The 16,180-nt window shown below is 40.1% G+C and overlaps 1 protein-coding gene across 4 annotated transcripts; it reads left to right on the forward strand.

Moving 5' to 3' along the window:
* Positions 1 to 61: 61 nt before the first annotated feature.
* On the forward strand, positions 62 to 12,640 carry LOC118314794 (acyl-CoA Delta-4 desaturase). 4 transcript variants are annotated; one of them, XM_035641442.2, is made up of 15 exons: positions 62 to 198; positions 1,926 to 3,044; positions 3,412 to 5,748; positions 6,607 to 6,889; positions 7,006 to 7,116; positions 7,235 to 7,432; positions 7,527 to 7,628; positions 7,708 to 7,833; positions 7,921 to 7,981; positions 8,062 to 8,138; positions 9,725 to 9,822; positions 10,244 to 10,340; positions 10,446 to 10,525; positions 11,713 to 11,838; positions 12,142 to 12,640. In XM_035641442.2, the coding sequence occupies exons 4-15, from the start codon at positions 6,680 to 6,682 to the stop codon at positions 12,191 to 12,193; spliced, it is 1,338 nt and encodes a 445-aa protein (XP_035497335.1). In that variant the 5' UTR covers positions 62 to 198; positions 1,926 to 3,044; positions 3,412 to 5,748; positions 6,607 to 6,679; the 3' UTR covers positions 12,194 to 12,640. The 4 variants fall into 4 exon arrangements, 3 of the variants coding, with proteins under 3 accessions (XP_035497335.1, XP_047188989.1, XP_047188988.1); XM_047333033.1 differs by having other exon boundaries at positions 1,926 to 2,950; positions 3,412 to 6,889; XM_047333032.1 differs by having other exon boundaries at positions 66 to 182; positions 3,412 to 6,889.
* The last annotated feature ends 3,540 nt before the right edge of the window (positions 12,641 to 16,180 follow it).

Raw genomic sequence — 16,180 nt, forward strand, 5'->3', positions numbered from 1 at the left:
AAAGGCCGAGCTCTCCTGGAGTTCAGATCCTCGCCGGATAAAGAAAAGTGCTCGTTTCGGAGGAAACCGCGGCGCTGACGGACGGACTCTGCTCCCGATGATGGCCGCTTCTTTCCATCAGTGCTGGAGGTTTACATTCAACTGATCGCTGCCTCCCTCCTCCTCTGCAACAGGAACAAGGGGTATTCACATCACATGGTCAGTTGCGCGCGCGCGTGCGTGCACTCATGCGCATGTGTGTGCATGCACGCGCAGGCGTGCGTGTGAGCGTGTGTCAGAAGTCGTCTATCTCCCATCTTTTGCATGTTATAAGACTTTTCTTTTCAAGACACCTCCAACATTTTCTTTGTTAAATATAAATATAAATGGTTACTTTGGAGATTAATATATAACATCAGTTTTTGAAGTATGATGCACTGTTACAGATTAAAATGCAAATGGTCAGAACCCTCACACTACAAACACAAAGGTAACTGGAAGGTATGAGAAAGTGAATATATATATACTGTATATATATATATAAACAGTATATGCGTGTGTGTGTGTGTGTGCGCGCGTGTGTGTGTGTTTGTATACCTTGAAGACTGTTGCAAGAATTATTAATAACAAGGAAAGATTATTCTCTTTCCACAGAACTATCCTGTCCACCTGAAATTCTAATAACCTTTTGGATATTATACACATTTGATTTTTTGTAAATAGCCTTCTGAAAGAACGTTGAAGTAGTGTTGTTGCAGGCTACTTTCCTCCTGTCCTTATTTTGTCATTAGTGGATTGCATCTTTTTGCAAACCCCATGTATGTAAACACGGTCTTGAGTCAATAACTGTAAAACCAGAAATCCACCTCGATCACCTACAATATTGAAAATCTGTTTGCACCTTATTGCACTGATGGTAAATAGACTGTATTTATATAGCGCTTTTCTATATTGACCACTCAAAGCGCTTTACAGGAAAGTCACATTCTACCTCCTGAGCCACAGCCGCCCAATGATGTATCTGTGTTTTTACTATGTGTGAGTTAAATAAGTCAGCCACCACTGTAAATGTATAACTCAATAACACATGAAGACCAGTAAAAGATTAGTAATCGTCCCAGAGTCTCCTGGACCTCCAAAGATGGTCACTCCAGCCCTGGTTTGAATCAAACACAGAACTGCTACTGACATTAGCTTCAGCAGGTATTTTATAGACCAATTAAAAAGCTGTCAGGACAGCCTTCATGTAACTACTGCTTGGACACAGCACAGACATGAAAATAAAGTATAAACTGCTGCAGACACTCACATTGTTCAACTTGACTCAAAAGCAAGAACCAGACAGGTTTATTTTAAGATTATTGATGCATTCATTTGTGGGATATTCAATAATTTAATGTCTCCAGTAGTGTTACTGTGGTGCTTTCCAAAAAGTTTAAATAAGCTATTCAGTTTTGATTTGAAATTAATCTGCACTATATGCTTTTTAAATATGGTGGACCTTCACTCCACCACATTTACCATGGTATCCTCTCCAGTATGATGGATGATGATGATGATGATGATAATGATGATGATGATGATGATGATGATGATGATGATAGATTAGATTTTTCATCCACTGCAACAGTTTGGAGCTCTGATGTTTACATCCTGGGTGACACACATTCCATGATCACAATATGATTTAGCCCACATATACAGTTATATCAACACACAGACAGACAGACACACAGGCAGACACACAGATAGATAGATAGATAGATAGATAGATAGATAGATATTTAGATAGATAGATATGTCTCTTTTAAAATTACTGCTTTATCAATGTGTTGAATCAATTTTTTTTATCTTGGGTACAGGTGGTGCTAAGACTCTCCACCTCCGCTTTCATTGAATACTTGATATTTGCAGACTGGTTTTCTGATTGACAGTGTGTTTTGCAGGTTGTGGTACTGAAGAAAAGCTGCTGGGGTCAGATGTGCAGCGCTCGTGTCAGACTGATGAACTGTGGCAGAAGAGGCAGACAAACGGGGAGACAGGCCACACACTGCTTGAGGATGATCCTGTCTGATATGCTGAGGACCAGAAGAGCTGATTTGCAAATTTCTGCATCGCATTGAAACGACCCTGAAATGACACAATGGACCGTGAGCAGCAAACAGGGAGACAGTCAGAGACAGAGACCTCGGGGTGAGTGGATGTGACTGCTGAGGTGAATGTGTTGAATGCAGATAAAGCACTGCATGACCTAGACAGCATGGGGAACATACAAGAAAACAAACAAGCTGTTAAAAATGTCTGGTTTTCTCATTTACTTAGTCTAATTTCTTGAAATAGTGTCAAAATTCTCAAAGCTGTAGGTGCATTTGCTAAAAACAGCTTGTACAGAACAGCATAATCATCATAATAAATTACCTCAAACTTTTATATTATGCTTCAAAATAAAAAGTTGCTGCCCACAAAATGAAAAGTTCCTTTGGCATTGTGCAAACAATATTGGTCAAAATGTTTAGATGTTTTGAAAATATTATTTGAGTGTGGCTAATTGACTGCTATCAAAGAATGTTCAGATCAGATGCATATTTCAACAGGTTGCACTCACATTTCCGTGAGAGATGGTCACTGTATTTTTAATTGTATAAAGTCACACATCAACAGAATAAAAACAAATGTAACCCAGTGACAAAAAAGGGGTTCAAATATGTAATGTGGGGTTAAAATACCATGTATTATTATAATGTGTATAACGTTACTGTCATCTGAACAAATGGAGGAAGTATCAGCCAATCACAGATGATAGTTTGGACAAGTCCCTCCTCCAACTGAACTTGATTGACAGATCCCAACGCACCTGCGTGAGCGACCGTTTGTATGGAAAAGAGAAGGAGATGTGCTCGTGTGGCGGCTGCGGCGAACGGGAGAAAGAAGAAACGAGACGAACAGTAGAAAGTTAAGAGAGTTAACAGAAGTAAGTCAGCTCATCGAAACACAAGTTAATCAGAGAAGCAGCTACCGGGAACTTGGAAAGCGCTCAGCGCTGTACTCTCCTTCCGGCCACCTCGGTGAGCTAGCAGTGTTGTGCTAATGTTGCTACGTCGTCTGCGTGTGTTGTCTGAGTGTCGTGGGGAGGTTTGGTGTCTCTACAGCGGGTGAATTAGCGTTCAGCTCTGGATCAGTAAATCGCATGCTCCTGATGTTTGTCACACAACAACATGCAGTGCAGCCTGTGTGTTGTTGCGGTGTCACTTAGTCCTCTGTTCGCAAAGAGCAGTACTGTTGAGTACGACGATGTGTGCTTGTTACAATGATCATGTTGATATGAGACTACGGAAGTTATGGTGAATGTGATGTTTAGTGTTGCTGGTGTAAATTGTTGTAAAAGTAAATGGACAAAATAAAATCTTCGAATACTGTCTCTGTTATAACTAGGTCAGGTATTCTGGACAGAGTGAGCCTCTCTTTTGAAGATCCCCTCCTGTGGATGGCGAGCCTCCCAGCTGACTCTACCTGGAACGCAGATTCAACTCGTGGAACACTCCACCTGGTGGTAGGGTGGTGCCAGTCACCAGGACTACACACACCCCAAGAGTCACGCCATCCTGAGACACCGTCACAGGGACAGTCATAAACTTTAAAGAAACCCCGGATAAACGAATATTGAACAAGATCACAGAACATACAGACTTTAAAGACTACTGACAAAACAAAAGACTTGTTTATTTTACATTAATTGTGTTATTTAAATATTTGTGAGTTATCTTCTGCAATCAAGTTACTAAAGTTACATTTTGCAACTCACCATTTTAATTGCGTACTTTCATTCCTGGTTACTCCAGTCTGGCAACTTTGAATTTACCATTAAGTGGGTCAAACAAACACGGAAAATAATGTTTGCGGTAAAGCTTGATCTCCTGTCGGTCTGGCGACGGGTTTTCGTGCGATGCAACGTGGGTGAAAATTTTCTTTGTGTGCCGCCCATCAATCCCCTGCTATGTTCTGCTGTAATGTCTTCACAAGACCTTCCAGCTCCATGCAGAAATAAATTCCTCAACTAGAATCAAGAATACGATGGATGGAACACGGTGAGTATCCATGGTGCACAGCAAACTATTCCCTGCCTATACATTCATGTGGTGAAAGCTCACATTATCGGCGTGCCTCACAAAGCTTCTCTCACTCTCTGGGATAAAAATTCTGTAGAGGGTGTGCAAAAATGTCACGAGTTTTTGGGTGTTCCATGGGCCACTGTATGTTGTATACATGTGGTGATACTGTACCTGCTGCTGCATCCCGGGGTTAAATCGGGACACGAGAGATGTCTGGTCAAGCACCACATGCTGATGGAAGTGGGAACAACAACAGAACCATTTTCATTATATAATTGTTGTTCGCATGAATATGTGTGTTATTAAGATAATAACACATAATGCTAAGTTGGAAAGCTTATTATTTTTGACCGAAAATGCTAAACAATAATTGTTTATTTTATATTTATAATAATGTTAAGATGCCTCCAGTCTACATGACTAGACGGCTCTGTGCCGGCAGGGATATTTCGTCCTAGAGCCAAGCAGGACTCAGGAAAACAATGATTGTGAAACTGTTGTGACATACAAAAAATACATCTGTTACGCTTGTTACCTACTACTACTTACTATTCTACTCAAACACATTTAATAATCTGTGTTTGGCCTTTCATGCGAACTTAACAGATATGTTTTGGTTTGATAAACGCACTGAAGTGTCAACACTGTCATTAAAGGCTCTTTTCCGGAAAAAAGTACATCTACTTCGATTTGATAAAAGCTTTGAGAGATAGATATATATTACCTGAAAATACTCCATTACAACTGCATTACGTTGAGTGTTACAAGTAGTGCGATATGACCAGATACATTTACTCAAGTACTGTTTCTAAAATTATATTAATAAATATGAAATTAATAAAATACTCCCAAACACTGTTGCTTAAGAGTATTGCCACAGAAATAAAAGGTCATATCCATCCCACGACATAAATATAAAAATATTCTATTACAACTCCGTGATGTTACTTAACTGTTGTAGTGGTGACCAAATAATCTACTCAAGTACTATAACTAAAATATGTTGCTATTGTGTTTCAGAGGCAAACATTTGTATGTTTTACTTCACTGCATTTAACTGGAAGGGCAGTTGTAACCGGTCACCTAACCAACATAGTACATTATTAAAGATACTCCAAATGGTATATTCTTATGTCATTAAGTAACTAGCAACAGTATATTAAATAAAAAACAGCTCCACCTTAGAGCAAACTAGAAAATAATGAAATAATGTGAAAGGCTGTGGTTGGAGACTGCATGCCTGTGATGCTGTCGTGATGGCGCCCAGTGATGTCTTACATCAGTGGGCAGTATATTGAAGTGTGTGTGCTGTAGATATTCATCATCATGGACGGTAATGTCAGAATGACCACCACCAATCAGTCCGTGGGAGCGCTCCTCAGGCGACAGCGCAGCCGCCAGTTTATTCAGCCCGCTGCACATCAGCCCGTCGGTCCAGGATATACTGTGCGCCGATTGGCCCAGACACCCTCGAATGATCTGCTCGGAATTTACACTGAATGAGGGAATGTGTTGCTCAACATACTAGCAGGGGAAGAGGATGCATTTTGGGGAATGTTTGCGATAAAAATGGACCTGAACGGATCGGGGGCAAATAAAGTTATCTGCTCTGCTGACGTGACCGGGACCCGGCGAGTGTAGCGCAAAAAATCAGGAAACTGTAAGTATGAAATATTTGTCATGTTAATGTGGGCCTGCAATCTAGACAGTCTGCCATCCGCTATCCGCGATTACTGTGAGCATTCATCAATGCACCGTCCATAAACGCTATTCAATTGATTGTTTGTGGCTTCATAAGCATGTCTGTCCTGTTTTACACGTTGATCGCACATTATGATGAACTGCGCCCAAATGTGCTGTTATGAAACCACACGCCCTGGCTTCGCACGTTACAGCCTGAATACTAATATAACCGGAATTTTATTTAGGGATTTTTATTTCTACATTGATGTTTCATGTCGTTTCATGTCCCTGCTTCACCCCCAGCCTCCTAGTTGTCGGATTTCATCATCAATTATTAGTGAATGTCGCACTGCTCTTTGTGCCACTTCACCTGTGCGTTAACCAGCTCGATGTTTAAAGCAAAGGGAGCAACAGGTTAAAAACCTCCTCATCTGGAGCAGTGGCATAGGTAGATATAATTCTTTGGATGGGCCAGCACCGAAGTGGGTGGGCCATCTTTTCCCACAAAGAGGAACTCACAAAAACTTTGAATTAAAAGTAGGAAAAAGGGGGGTAAACATAGGAAAAACTTGAAATAGAGCAAGGGATTTGCTACAATCTGCATTAGGAAGGCAGTAACTTGAATTTTATTTATTTTATTTTTCAATTCTCTTCCCTTTTTTTCTTCATAATGCTAAAGTTGGCTGGGCGGGGCCAATGACTGGGCGGGGCCAATGAGTGATGTAGTTGGGCTGTTGCCACCCAGGCTTGTTACTCTTATGCTCTGATGACTGTTCCCTGTGGACAATCTGTGACTTTCAGAGGAGTGTTAAACAGATCATTTTTTTACATCCAGGTGTAAGAGTTTGTGGCTGAGAGGCCCTGCAGTGCGCAGGTGGATCACGGCCAGACACAGCAGTGAGGTGAAGATGGGAGGTGGAGGCCAGCTGACGGAGCAAGGGGAGACGGGCAGCAAGCGAGCCGGATGTGTTTACACCTGGGAGGAGGTGCAGAGCCACAGCAGCAGGACCGACCAGTGGCTGGTCATAGATCGGAAAGTTTACAACACTACTCAGTGGGCCGAAAGACACCCAGGAGGGTTTCATGTCATCAGCCACTATGCTGGACAGGACGCCACGGTAAAACAGTTTGTTCTCTTCTTTAACACAAACCCATTTTTCAGAGTATTGAGCTGTTTCTTTGTGGTTGTGGTGCTGTAAATGTCAGTGGTGGAATGTATCTCTTTTTTTTCCAGGAGGCATTTACTGCTTTTCATCCCGACCTAACGTTTGTCCGGAAGTTTCTGAAGCCCCTGCTGATTGGAGAACTGGCGGCAACAGAGCCCAGCCAGGACCGAAACAAAAATGTGAGCACCATCCTTTGGCATTGGCTGGACATTTACCCATCAGGGGCTGAGCCCTGGTCCTCCTCCATCCAAAAACTTTAAAACATGCTTCTAAATAAATGCTTTTTTTTTTCTTCAGGCAGCACTCGTACAGGATTTCCACACTTTACGTGTCAAGGCAGAGAGCAAGGGTCTGTTTCAAGCTCGGCCTTTGTTCTTCTGCCTCCACCTGGGTCACATTGTGCTGCTGGAGGCCCTCGCCTGGTTGATCATGTGGGTCTGGGGAACCAACTGGATACTGACATTTCTCTGTGCACTCTTGATGACAATTGCTCAGGTGAGTTGAACATCGTCCCTTGGTCTAAATGTTTCCAACGACGTTCAGCTCTGCAGCAAACAAATATCAAAATGCTTTTCTTCCTTTTATTTAGTTGCAGGCTTTTTGGCTGCAGCACGACTCTGGCCACCTGTCTGTCTTCAAGCAGTCCCGCTGGAATCACTTGTTGCAAAAGTTTACTGCCGGCCATTTGAAGGTGAATGTATTCATATATATCATATATTTCTTTCCTAATTTTTGTAACATACTGAAGATATTAAAGATTGTTTTCTTAGGGAGCTTCTGCCAGTTGGTGGAATCATCGACATTTCCAGCATCATGCTAAAACAAACATTTTCAGAAAGGACCCTGATGTCAACTTGTTCAACATCTTTGTAATTGGTGCCACTCAGCCGGTTGAGGCAAGTAGCACAATTATGAGTTGTTTAACATTCAGTGCGATCCAGTATTTCACCAGCTGCTAACTCTATTTCCCCCTTCTGTTACAGTATGGCGTAAAAAAGATCAAACATATGCCCTACCATCGCCAACAACAGTACTTCTTTCTTGGTATGTTTTTTAAGAGTCATTTAAAGTGAATGAAACCAGGAACACTTTACATCAATGATTGTTATCTGTTTCTCTTATAGTGGGACCCCCACTGCTCATTCCAGTTTACTTCCAAATGCAGTTAATGAACCACATAATCTCCCGCCATGACTGGGTGGTAAGATCCTGTCTTCTTTGTGGTACAATAAAATTTAAGTTTCTCTACACTGTAATGAATTGACTGTAGAATTTACGCTATAAACCTGGCAAAAAAGTTAGATATTGTAAAATAGCTTGTTAATTAACAAAATAAGTGACAGTAATTGTTTTTTAAATAAAAAAGTGATGTAGTTTACAACAACACCTCAGAAATCTGTGAACTTTGACCTAATTTTTTTGGGTCCCAGTCCCATATGACCATTGGTTCATGAGATATATTAGATAATATATTTTGGGGGTATTTTGCCCCTGGTGACCTTGACCATGGACCTTAATGACCCAAAATGTATTCCTTTGCAGACAATATACATATTAACCCATTTATTAAGTTTCATAATGATCCGTCCCCCTGTGCATGAGTTATAGTCTAATATTGTAGATATCGACTTGCGGAGAAACACACAGACACGGACTCACCCAAAAGAATATTTCACTCACTATTCTGTGGTGAAGTAAAAATGTACATATGGGGTGGTAAGAGTTGAAGGGATAGTTTGGATTTCATGTTGCTAGACTGTCAGTTACTGTCCACATTTGCGGTAATTGTATAATCATAACCTCCGGCAGCAGGTCTTGCATGATCGAATTTCCAAGCAGCTGCATGGCAGCTCAAACAAAACACACCCAAATGATATTATAGTGTTTATTTAGTGCTCTTTGCTGCTTTAAAGCGCTCTCAGTCCACATCTTTGTGGTTGTGAAAGAAAGTCTAGCTTAAATGTTCTGTGTAAAGTTAGATAGCTTCAGCTTTCACTTTGTGTTGGTTGGCAAATGTTTGCTTGAAACGATGCTTGAAACGCTAGCGCTAAATCCCCAAACTGTCAACGTTCAAATCATGTCTTAACATGAGCTAAAATGATGAATCATGATAGTGGAGTCACGTCAGAGTTGAAGTGGCCAGGAGTCTGTTTCATCCCAGAACCCAGAGACAAGGCTAACTAATGATTTGTAGTCCTATTCTGTCTTTATATCCTCTGTACTTTTGATTTAAACTGCTCCGCCAGGTGTTCTACATGCTGTCTTAAAAAACTCTCACTAACTTTATTTGAAGGTTTATTAACTACCATGTCGAGTCTCTTTTTATTTTATTTTTAGACCATTATCTTTCATCTTAGGTATAATGGAGTGGATGTACGTTGCTGCAGTTCCTCTTCGTCCGCCATTAAATCATGTCAAGCTGTTCCTTCAAACCCCCTCCTGCAACTCAATTAAATTATCAACAGTATTTATCTTTAGTCAGCGTCATTTACCCAGAACACTGCTGGCCTGAACTTTTAGAATGTGTAAAAACACTTGTCAGCTGCTGTTGTTATTTTGGACCCATGATGCATTGCGATAAACAGTGAAACGTTCTAAAATGACAGAACAATAAATTATTACTGTAGAAACTACAGCAATATGTTACATGTATGTGCGGGTAAAATTTAGGCTTCTCGATTTAAATATCTGTCAAAACAAATAATTCACCTAAACCGAGTGTGGCAGTCATGATTCTTCATAACACATCAGTTATATCAATTGTATTAACTTGCTTGTCTTGTGAAGGATCTGGGTTGGTCCATGTCCTACTATCTTCGCTTCTTCTGCTGTTACATACCCATGTATGGCCTGTTTGGCTCCGTGGCCCTCATCATCTTTGTCAGGTAATGATCTGAATGGATGATAACTCAATGCCCTTGGGAACTACCTTTTCATGAAATGCATTTTAAAATGTATAAAGAGATTAGTGAATGAGTGAATTCTCTTTTTAAATTTTTTTTTCTCATTGCTTCCAAAATAAAATAAAATGGTGTTACCAGCTGTGATTTGAGGTGTAAAGTGTTTCCCTAAACAATGTATCCATTTCCCTGTTACCCACAAAAATGAAACACTACTGTAAGAACAAACACCTTCCAAAAAACTTAAAAGACACACTTACAAAAATCGAATATAATCCAATTAATACAACCACATATACCTCCTGTTTAGAAATATATATTAGGTGATACAAAGACTTTCATACCTTGAGCACATGGTGCAACACATGATTCAGTGACCAGTGTGGTATTGTTGTGAATGTTGCAGGTGTCTGGAGAGTCACTGTTTTGTGTGGTTGACTCAGATGAATCATCTGCCGATGGACATCGACCATGAGAAACACAAGGACTGGTTAACCATGCAGGTAAATGGTTTATTAAGAAATCCTCTAACTGCTGTGTAATCCACAGTCACCTACATGTGCTGCTCATTTACTGTATCTGCTCATCTGTGTGATCCTCTTCTTTAGCTACAGGCCACCTGTAATATTGAGCAGTCCTTCTTCAATGACTGGTTCAGCGGACACCTCAACTTTCAAATCGAACATCAGTAAGTCAAATCATTTAGCCTCAGAAGTGGGCTCATAATGTCACGCTGAGAGAAAACACCAGATCTCTTAAAGTGCAATGTCAGCTTTAATTCACTCACTGAGTACTGAAATTAAATTAGAATCAATCATTCTACAGACACACAGAGGAATTAGGGTCCATTCAACCCCTCTGAAAGCTTCTGTTGATCACACACCATCAAGTGTTTTGAAACCAAACGATTTGCTGTCCAGGAACTCTTGTCCTTGCAGATAAAAAGCCTGAGTATAGTCACAAGGAAATACTGTAACTCAAGATGATACAATCAAATAATTCAACTCTTTAAAAAGCAGTGGCCTGCAATAACAAGCTCAAACTGTTCAGCCAAAATTCTAGTGCAGATACCCAGTTTTTCAGTGTCTGATCTGTGGCAATGTAAATTAAATCATTGGATTACTTTCTTCAGTGTGAACATCATATGGTAAAGCTTTTATGAAGAGTTGGGACAAGCTGATGCAGAACATAGCTAATATAGAAGACAATGACTTAAAGTCCCTGAAGACTTAATTTCATCATAAAGCATTCAAGAGTTGAGTAATCACAGTTTTTAAAAAAAAATATATATATATTTTTTTTCATTAGGGTAATGCTCAAAACCTGCTGATCAGATTTGTTAAGAATAAGTCTCTTCTTTAAACTGGAGGAAATCCTTTGTTCATGAAGAAATCATTCAAAGGGAGAAGCCAATTGAGAAAACAGTCATTTAGGATATAGTAGGGGGTTAGATTTGTAAAATAAAAAATCCTAGGTCTGCCTTAATTTCTTTTTAGGGGGGATGATTTTTGGGTGAACTATTAAATGTCACAGTAGCAGCATATTGATTTTCACTCATTGTAAAAAAAGCCCTTTCCACGTGCTGTATTATTCACATGCTGTATTATAATTCCTTTGTGATACAGAACAAAGTAACAGAACAAACATTTTTAGCTAATGCCAATCTCCGTGTTAAGACGTCATCACAAAATAATAAACAGTCATCATAAGTAAACTTCAAATGTATTTTTTACTTTGTGTTTGACATTGCATGTTTTGCTGGGTGGAAGGGGGCATCTTTCATTATAGTGAAGTGCACATACACATACAGTATGTTGACACAAGTTAGAGACAGTATTGTCTGATCAACGCTTTCTGTTTGTTTTGTCTCTGAAGTCTGTTTCCTACTATGCCGCGCCACAACTACCACCTGGTGGCCCCACAGGTCCGTGCACTGTGTGCGAAATATGGGATTACTTATCAAGTGAAGACTATGTGGCAAGGCCTCGCTGATGTCTTCAGGTATGTCCAATAATGATAGTGGTATATAATTTACCGCCAGGATGAACACTTTGAGGTTAGTAGGGGCCCAAACAAAACCTGATCTGTTCTCTGACAAAGCCCCAGAAGGAGTGTGTGTGTACATATTTCCTAAACAAAGGTATGAATGTACAGTATGTGTAAATCTTTTATTAACCAATTATTTGGACTTCCACAAAATTCATACTCTTGCAAGGCTCTTAGATCTACTGTGGCAGAAAGAACGGCCACTTGCTTGATAAGTAGGCTGATGTTTATTCTTTTTTCCGTCATTTTCTTTTTCAGGTCACTGAAAACCTCAGGAGAACTCTGGCGCGATGCATATCTCCATAAATGAGAGGTTATTCCCTACAGTGTACCTAAAGGGAATAATGTTTTCTGCTCTTCCGCATCACTAATTGATTGTATCTGTTTGGTTTTATGATCCGGTAAAGTGTGGGAATGTTCTATTCTTTACGTTATTGTTATTGTTATGTTAAGTGATGGCTCACCTATCAGATTGTGTGCAGGATTTATTTTGGTGTTCATATTATCCAGATTACCTTACAGTAGCTCAAAAAAAAGTAACATACAACAATGAAAACTGATTGTGAGTTATGTAAACTGATGTTTTAGTTTTTATCTATCATGTGATACCGTTTGAACAATAAAAAAATGACAATTACGCTGACAAATGAAAACTCTGATGTAACAGCGTTAAATGTTCTGCACTTGTAATTGTCTTAAATCAACAAAAAAAAAACGCTTTTCTTCTGATACAACAATAAAGAAACTTTTTTTCGTCTCTCGACCTCTGCTATTATTCAAATAACCCACAAATGATGCACCAAAATGGGATATCAAATATTTACCAGGTTTATTTTTAATGATGTCTTTTGCAAACAGTGTCCCAAAGTATTTACAACCCCCTTGAATCTTTACTTAATTAAAACCAGAGCAACATACTCTTTTGTCTGTACACCTTCATTTTCCTGTCAGAGTAGTTTATGCTGCAAAATACCATGATGCAAAAAAAACATTGACAGCGTTTCATTATTACTGACTGACTTCATGCCTGATTTTTGAGTTTCTCTTGTGCAAACGAGATTATGCCAGATTATAAACATCAAGATTGTTGACATTAATAATGACTGCTGGTTTTCAGTTACCAACCAGGATGGGGACAGTGTTGCTGGTATCCACCAGGAGAACTATATAGTCTATGGTTTATTATTTTCTATCGCTGTAAACAGTTATTTGAATGAAATTAGCTATATATCAGAAGATGTGATTCTGGCACAATTTTAGAAATGCAATAGCTAAGATCTACTCATTTACCACGTCATTTAGTAAACAGTTGCAATGCAATGAGCATAAACATCAACTACACTCTCTTGCTTTCGTGTGGTGTAGCAGGAATCACATTGGCTTTCTACCATTTTCAACTTGTTTGTCTTTGCACGCCTCAGGTTCAGGTTGAACCTCACCAGATCCACAGCTCAGTGATGAAACACGACTTCTTCCCCGGCCATTTCTGCAGGTTGATGCACAGGATTCACTGATTCTTCCCTCTTTTTAATGTTGAGAAAACAAACATGTTTCAGGTGCAAGGCTTGACAAGGTCTTTTTGTGTTTGTGTTTGAGGGCACTGAGCCAATACCGGGCCTCTGTAGCTATTCTTGTCGAGGAACAGGATTCATTAGAGGTGGCATCGCTCCCTTGGCGTGTCCTGAGTATTGACCCCATCACTGGAGACTGTAGTAGATTTTGATTGTATCACTTCAACACCCTTCCTTCTGCTCTTCTACACTTCCCTTCCTCCACCACCACCTGGGACCAAAAGTAATCTACTAACTGTGGGGGCCACTGGAAAGGAGGTTCAACATTTTCATCTTATGGTCTTTTCCTTTAATAAATATAACTTTGGTGTTTGGAGCTGTTATTTGGAGTATTTACGTTGTTGTTTTTTTCTCTGTTGTGTTGTGTTTTTAGGAGCCAGCAGGGCATCTTCTAAATGCTCCAAACAGCCAGATTTTCCCTTATACACATTTTGATTCTTCACACTTCACTACACATTATGAAAACATGTAAGTGTAGTGGTACTTTCAGCAGTGATGAAGCAAGTGTTTAGATCCTCCACTTAAAGGAGCAGGAAGAGATTTTAATCCAATAAACCTTTTGTAAAATTCAGCGGTCCACTAGATGTCGGTTCTGTGTGGTTTTTCGGCTCAGCCCCCTGGCTCTGAAAATTGAAAACAAACCCGCACCACACAACACCGTGTGTTCAGTCTGTAAACATCACTCCCCGACAGATTACAGATACGCTATGACTCCGATTTAGAAAAGTTTACATCTGGAATCATCAGTGCGAAAATGGAAAATGGCTACAATCGCCAGGACATGAACAGGTGCACACATTCTGAACACAAGTCCCATTGTTTCCTTTGACTTACATGACCTCTTTTATATTTTTACAGGTAAATCTCCGGGGGCTAAAGTAGTAAGTGTGTGAAAGCCAAAGAGGGAGTGAAGGAGATGATGCATTGTCTTTGACTGCCTCCCTCTCACTGACCTACAGAGAATGAGAGGAGTGTAAACCAATGAGCAAAATAATTACACTCAGACTGAGTATGGCACTGATTCCCATGGACGTCTGCAGTGTGTCAGACCATTTGCCACCCACAGCTTTGGAATGAGCAGCAGCACCGAGGAGGAGGATCAAGTGTGTTCAGTATACCACAGCTCCATACAGGATACATGCTTCCAACCAACTGTCAGACACTGCAGTCGCCTTACCAGAAGTCAGATAAAGTAGATAGCTGTCAAAACATGAAATACATAAAACCAAAGAAATAATGTCTGCAATGAATTGTTTGAGTCAGACAAGTATAGATAATAGATGATAGTTTTATTATTTGCCAATACATCTACCTGAGGTGAACAGCTAAATGATTTTTTCTCATTCCAGCAGCTCTTTGGCCTGTCAAACGTAGAGCCTTTCGGTCAGTCCAACATTTTGATCTGGAGTGAAATATTTCCGCAACTGCTGGACGAGCTGACATGAAATTCATGGTCCCTAGAGGTTGAATCCTGATCACTTTGCTGACTGTAACGGCATATTTCAAGTGATTTCTATAACAAAAAATATATGTTTGTATATGTTATGAATACAGTTTTATGTGCAAAAGGGACAATGTTGCATGTGTTTCTTAATGTTTTTTTTATTTTTGAGGAGCATTAATCAGCTTGAGTCTGTTCTGCTGACATTTCCCGAGCACGGACGCTGTCACTCTACCACACGAGAGCAGGGATAAATATTTCAGCACTGGGATAAATATTTCACTCTTTCAATGAGATGTGAGAAAAGGATATGTGGAGGGACGGAGGATTAGATTAAATGTGAGCCCCACATGCATAATGAGTGCAGAGATGAGAGGAGAACAAGGACCAGGCCTGCTTCATGTTGGAGATGGAGGTAGAAAAGGTGTAGTCATTGACACAAAGGAGTATACAAAGGTCATGGCGGAGCTGGGTCTCTGACCTGCATTTAATGTGAATACAACATTTCTGTTCATGCTTTTCATGTGTGGGGCCTCTCTATGGACTTACCTTTTATGGTGAAGCACCCCAGCTATTCAACGCTGTAATAATCCTGCTCGTCTCCCTCTCTTTCTTGGCGCTGACACTCACAGGAGTGCTTACACAACACTGAAGGTTCAGGGGGGGTTGTGTTTAGCAGGTCATAAATGGTTTGTAAATGTAAATCCAATACTCACATTTACATGCGTGCAAGACCTTGGTTATAAAAATAGCAGTGAGTTAAGCAGAGGTGCCCTGGCAAGCACATAAAACAGACACTGGCCATGACGTGTGAACGTGGTGCTTTCACCGGTTCCGAATTCAGAAATACCTTTTCATAAATGATTGACACTGACTTTCGTAGAAGGAGTCAATATTTAATAATGGAAGACTTGGTCTCCTGTGTACACTCAGAAAACAACCCTCATGTCAAATAGCCATACACACTCAAGACCAACACACTCACTTCATCTGAGTCCGGCTTTGATTTGGTCATTTTTACAGTATCATAATGCCCAACCTTGTTTTCACAGTTAACAATGGATTAGAAATTAGCAGCAAGGTTAGAAAATTTCCCACACTTGCCCTGTGTCAGCTTCTTCAAAAAAACTCCACCTGCCTGCAGATCAACTGGATGTATGAGGGTTTAATTAACACTCTTGCAGCCATGGCACAGCAGTTTGTCAGGTTGCTCTCTGTCAATCTATGTATATAAAGTTTGGAGTAATAGTAACGGTAGTAATAATAATAATAATAATAATAATAA

Source organism: Scophthalmus maximus, chromosome 7 (genome assembly GCF_022379125.1).
Source record: "Scophthalmus maximus strain ysfricsl-2021 chromosome 7, ASM2237912v1, whole genome shotgun sequence".
NCBI lineage: Eukaryota > Metazoa > Chordata > Actinopteri > Pleuronectiformes > Scophthalmidae > Scophthalmus > Scophthalmus maximus.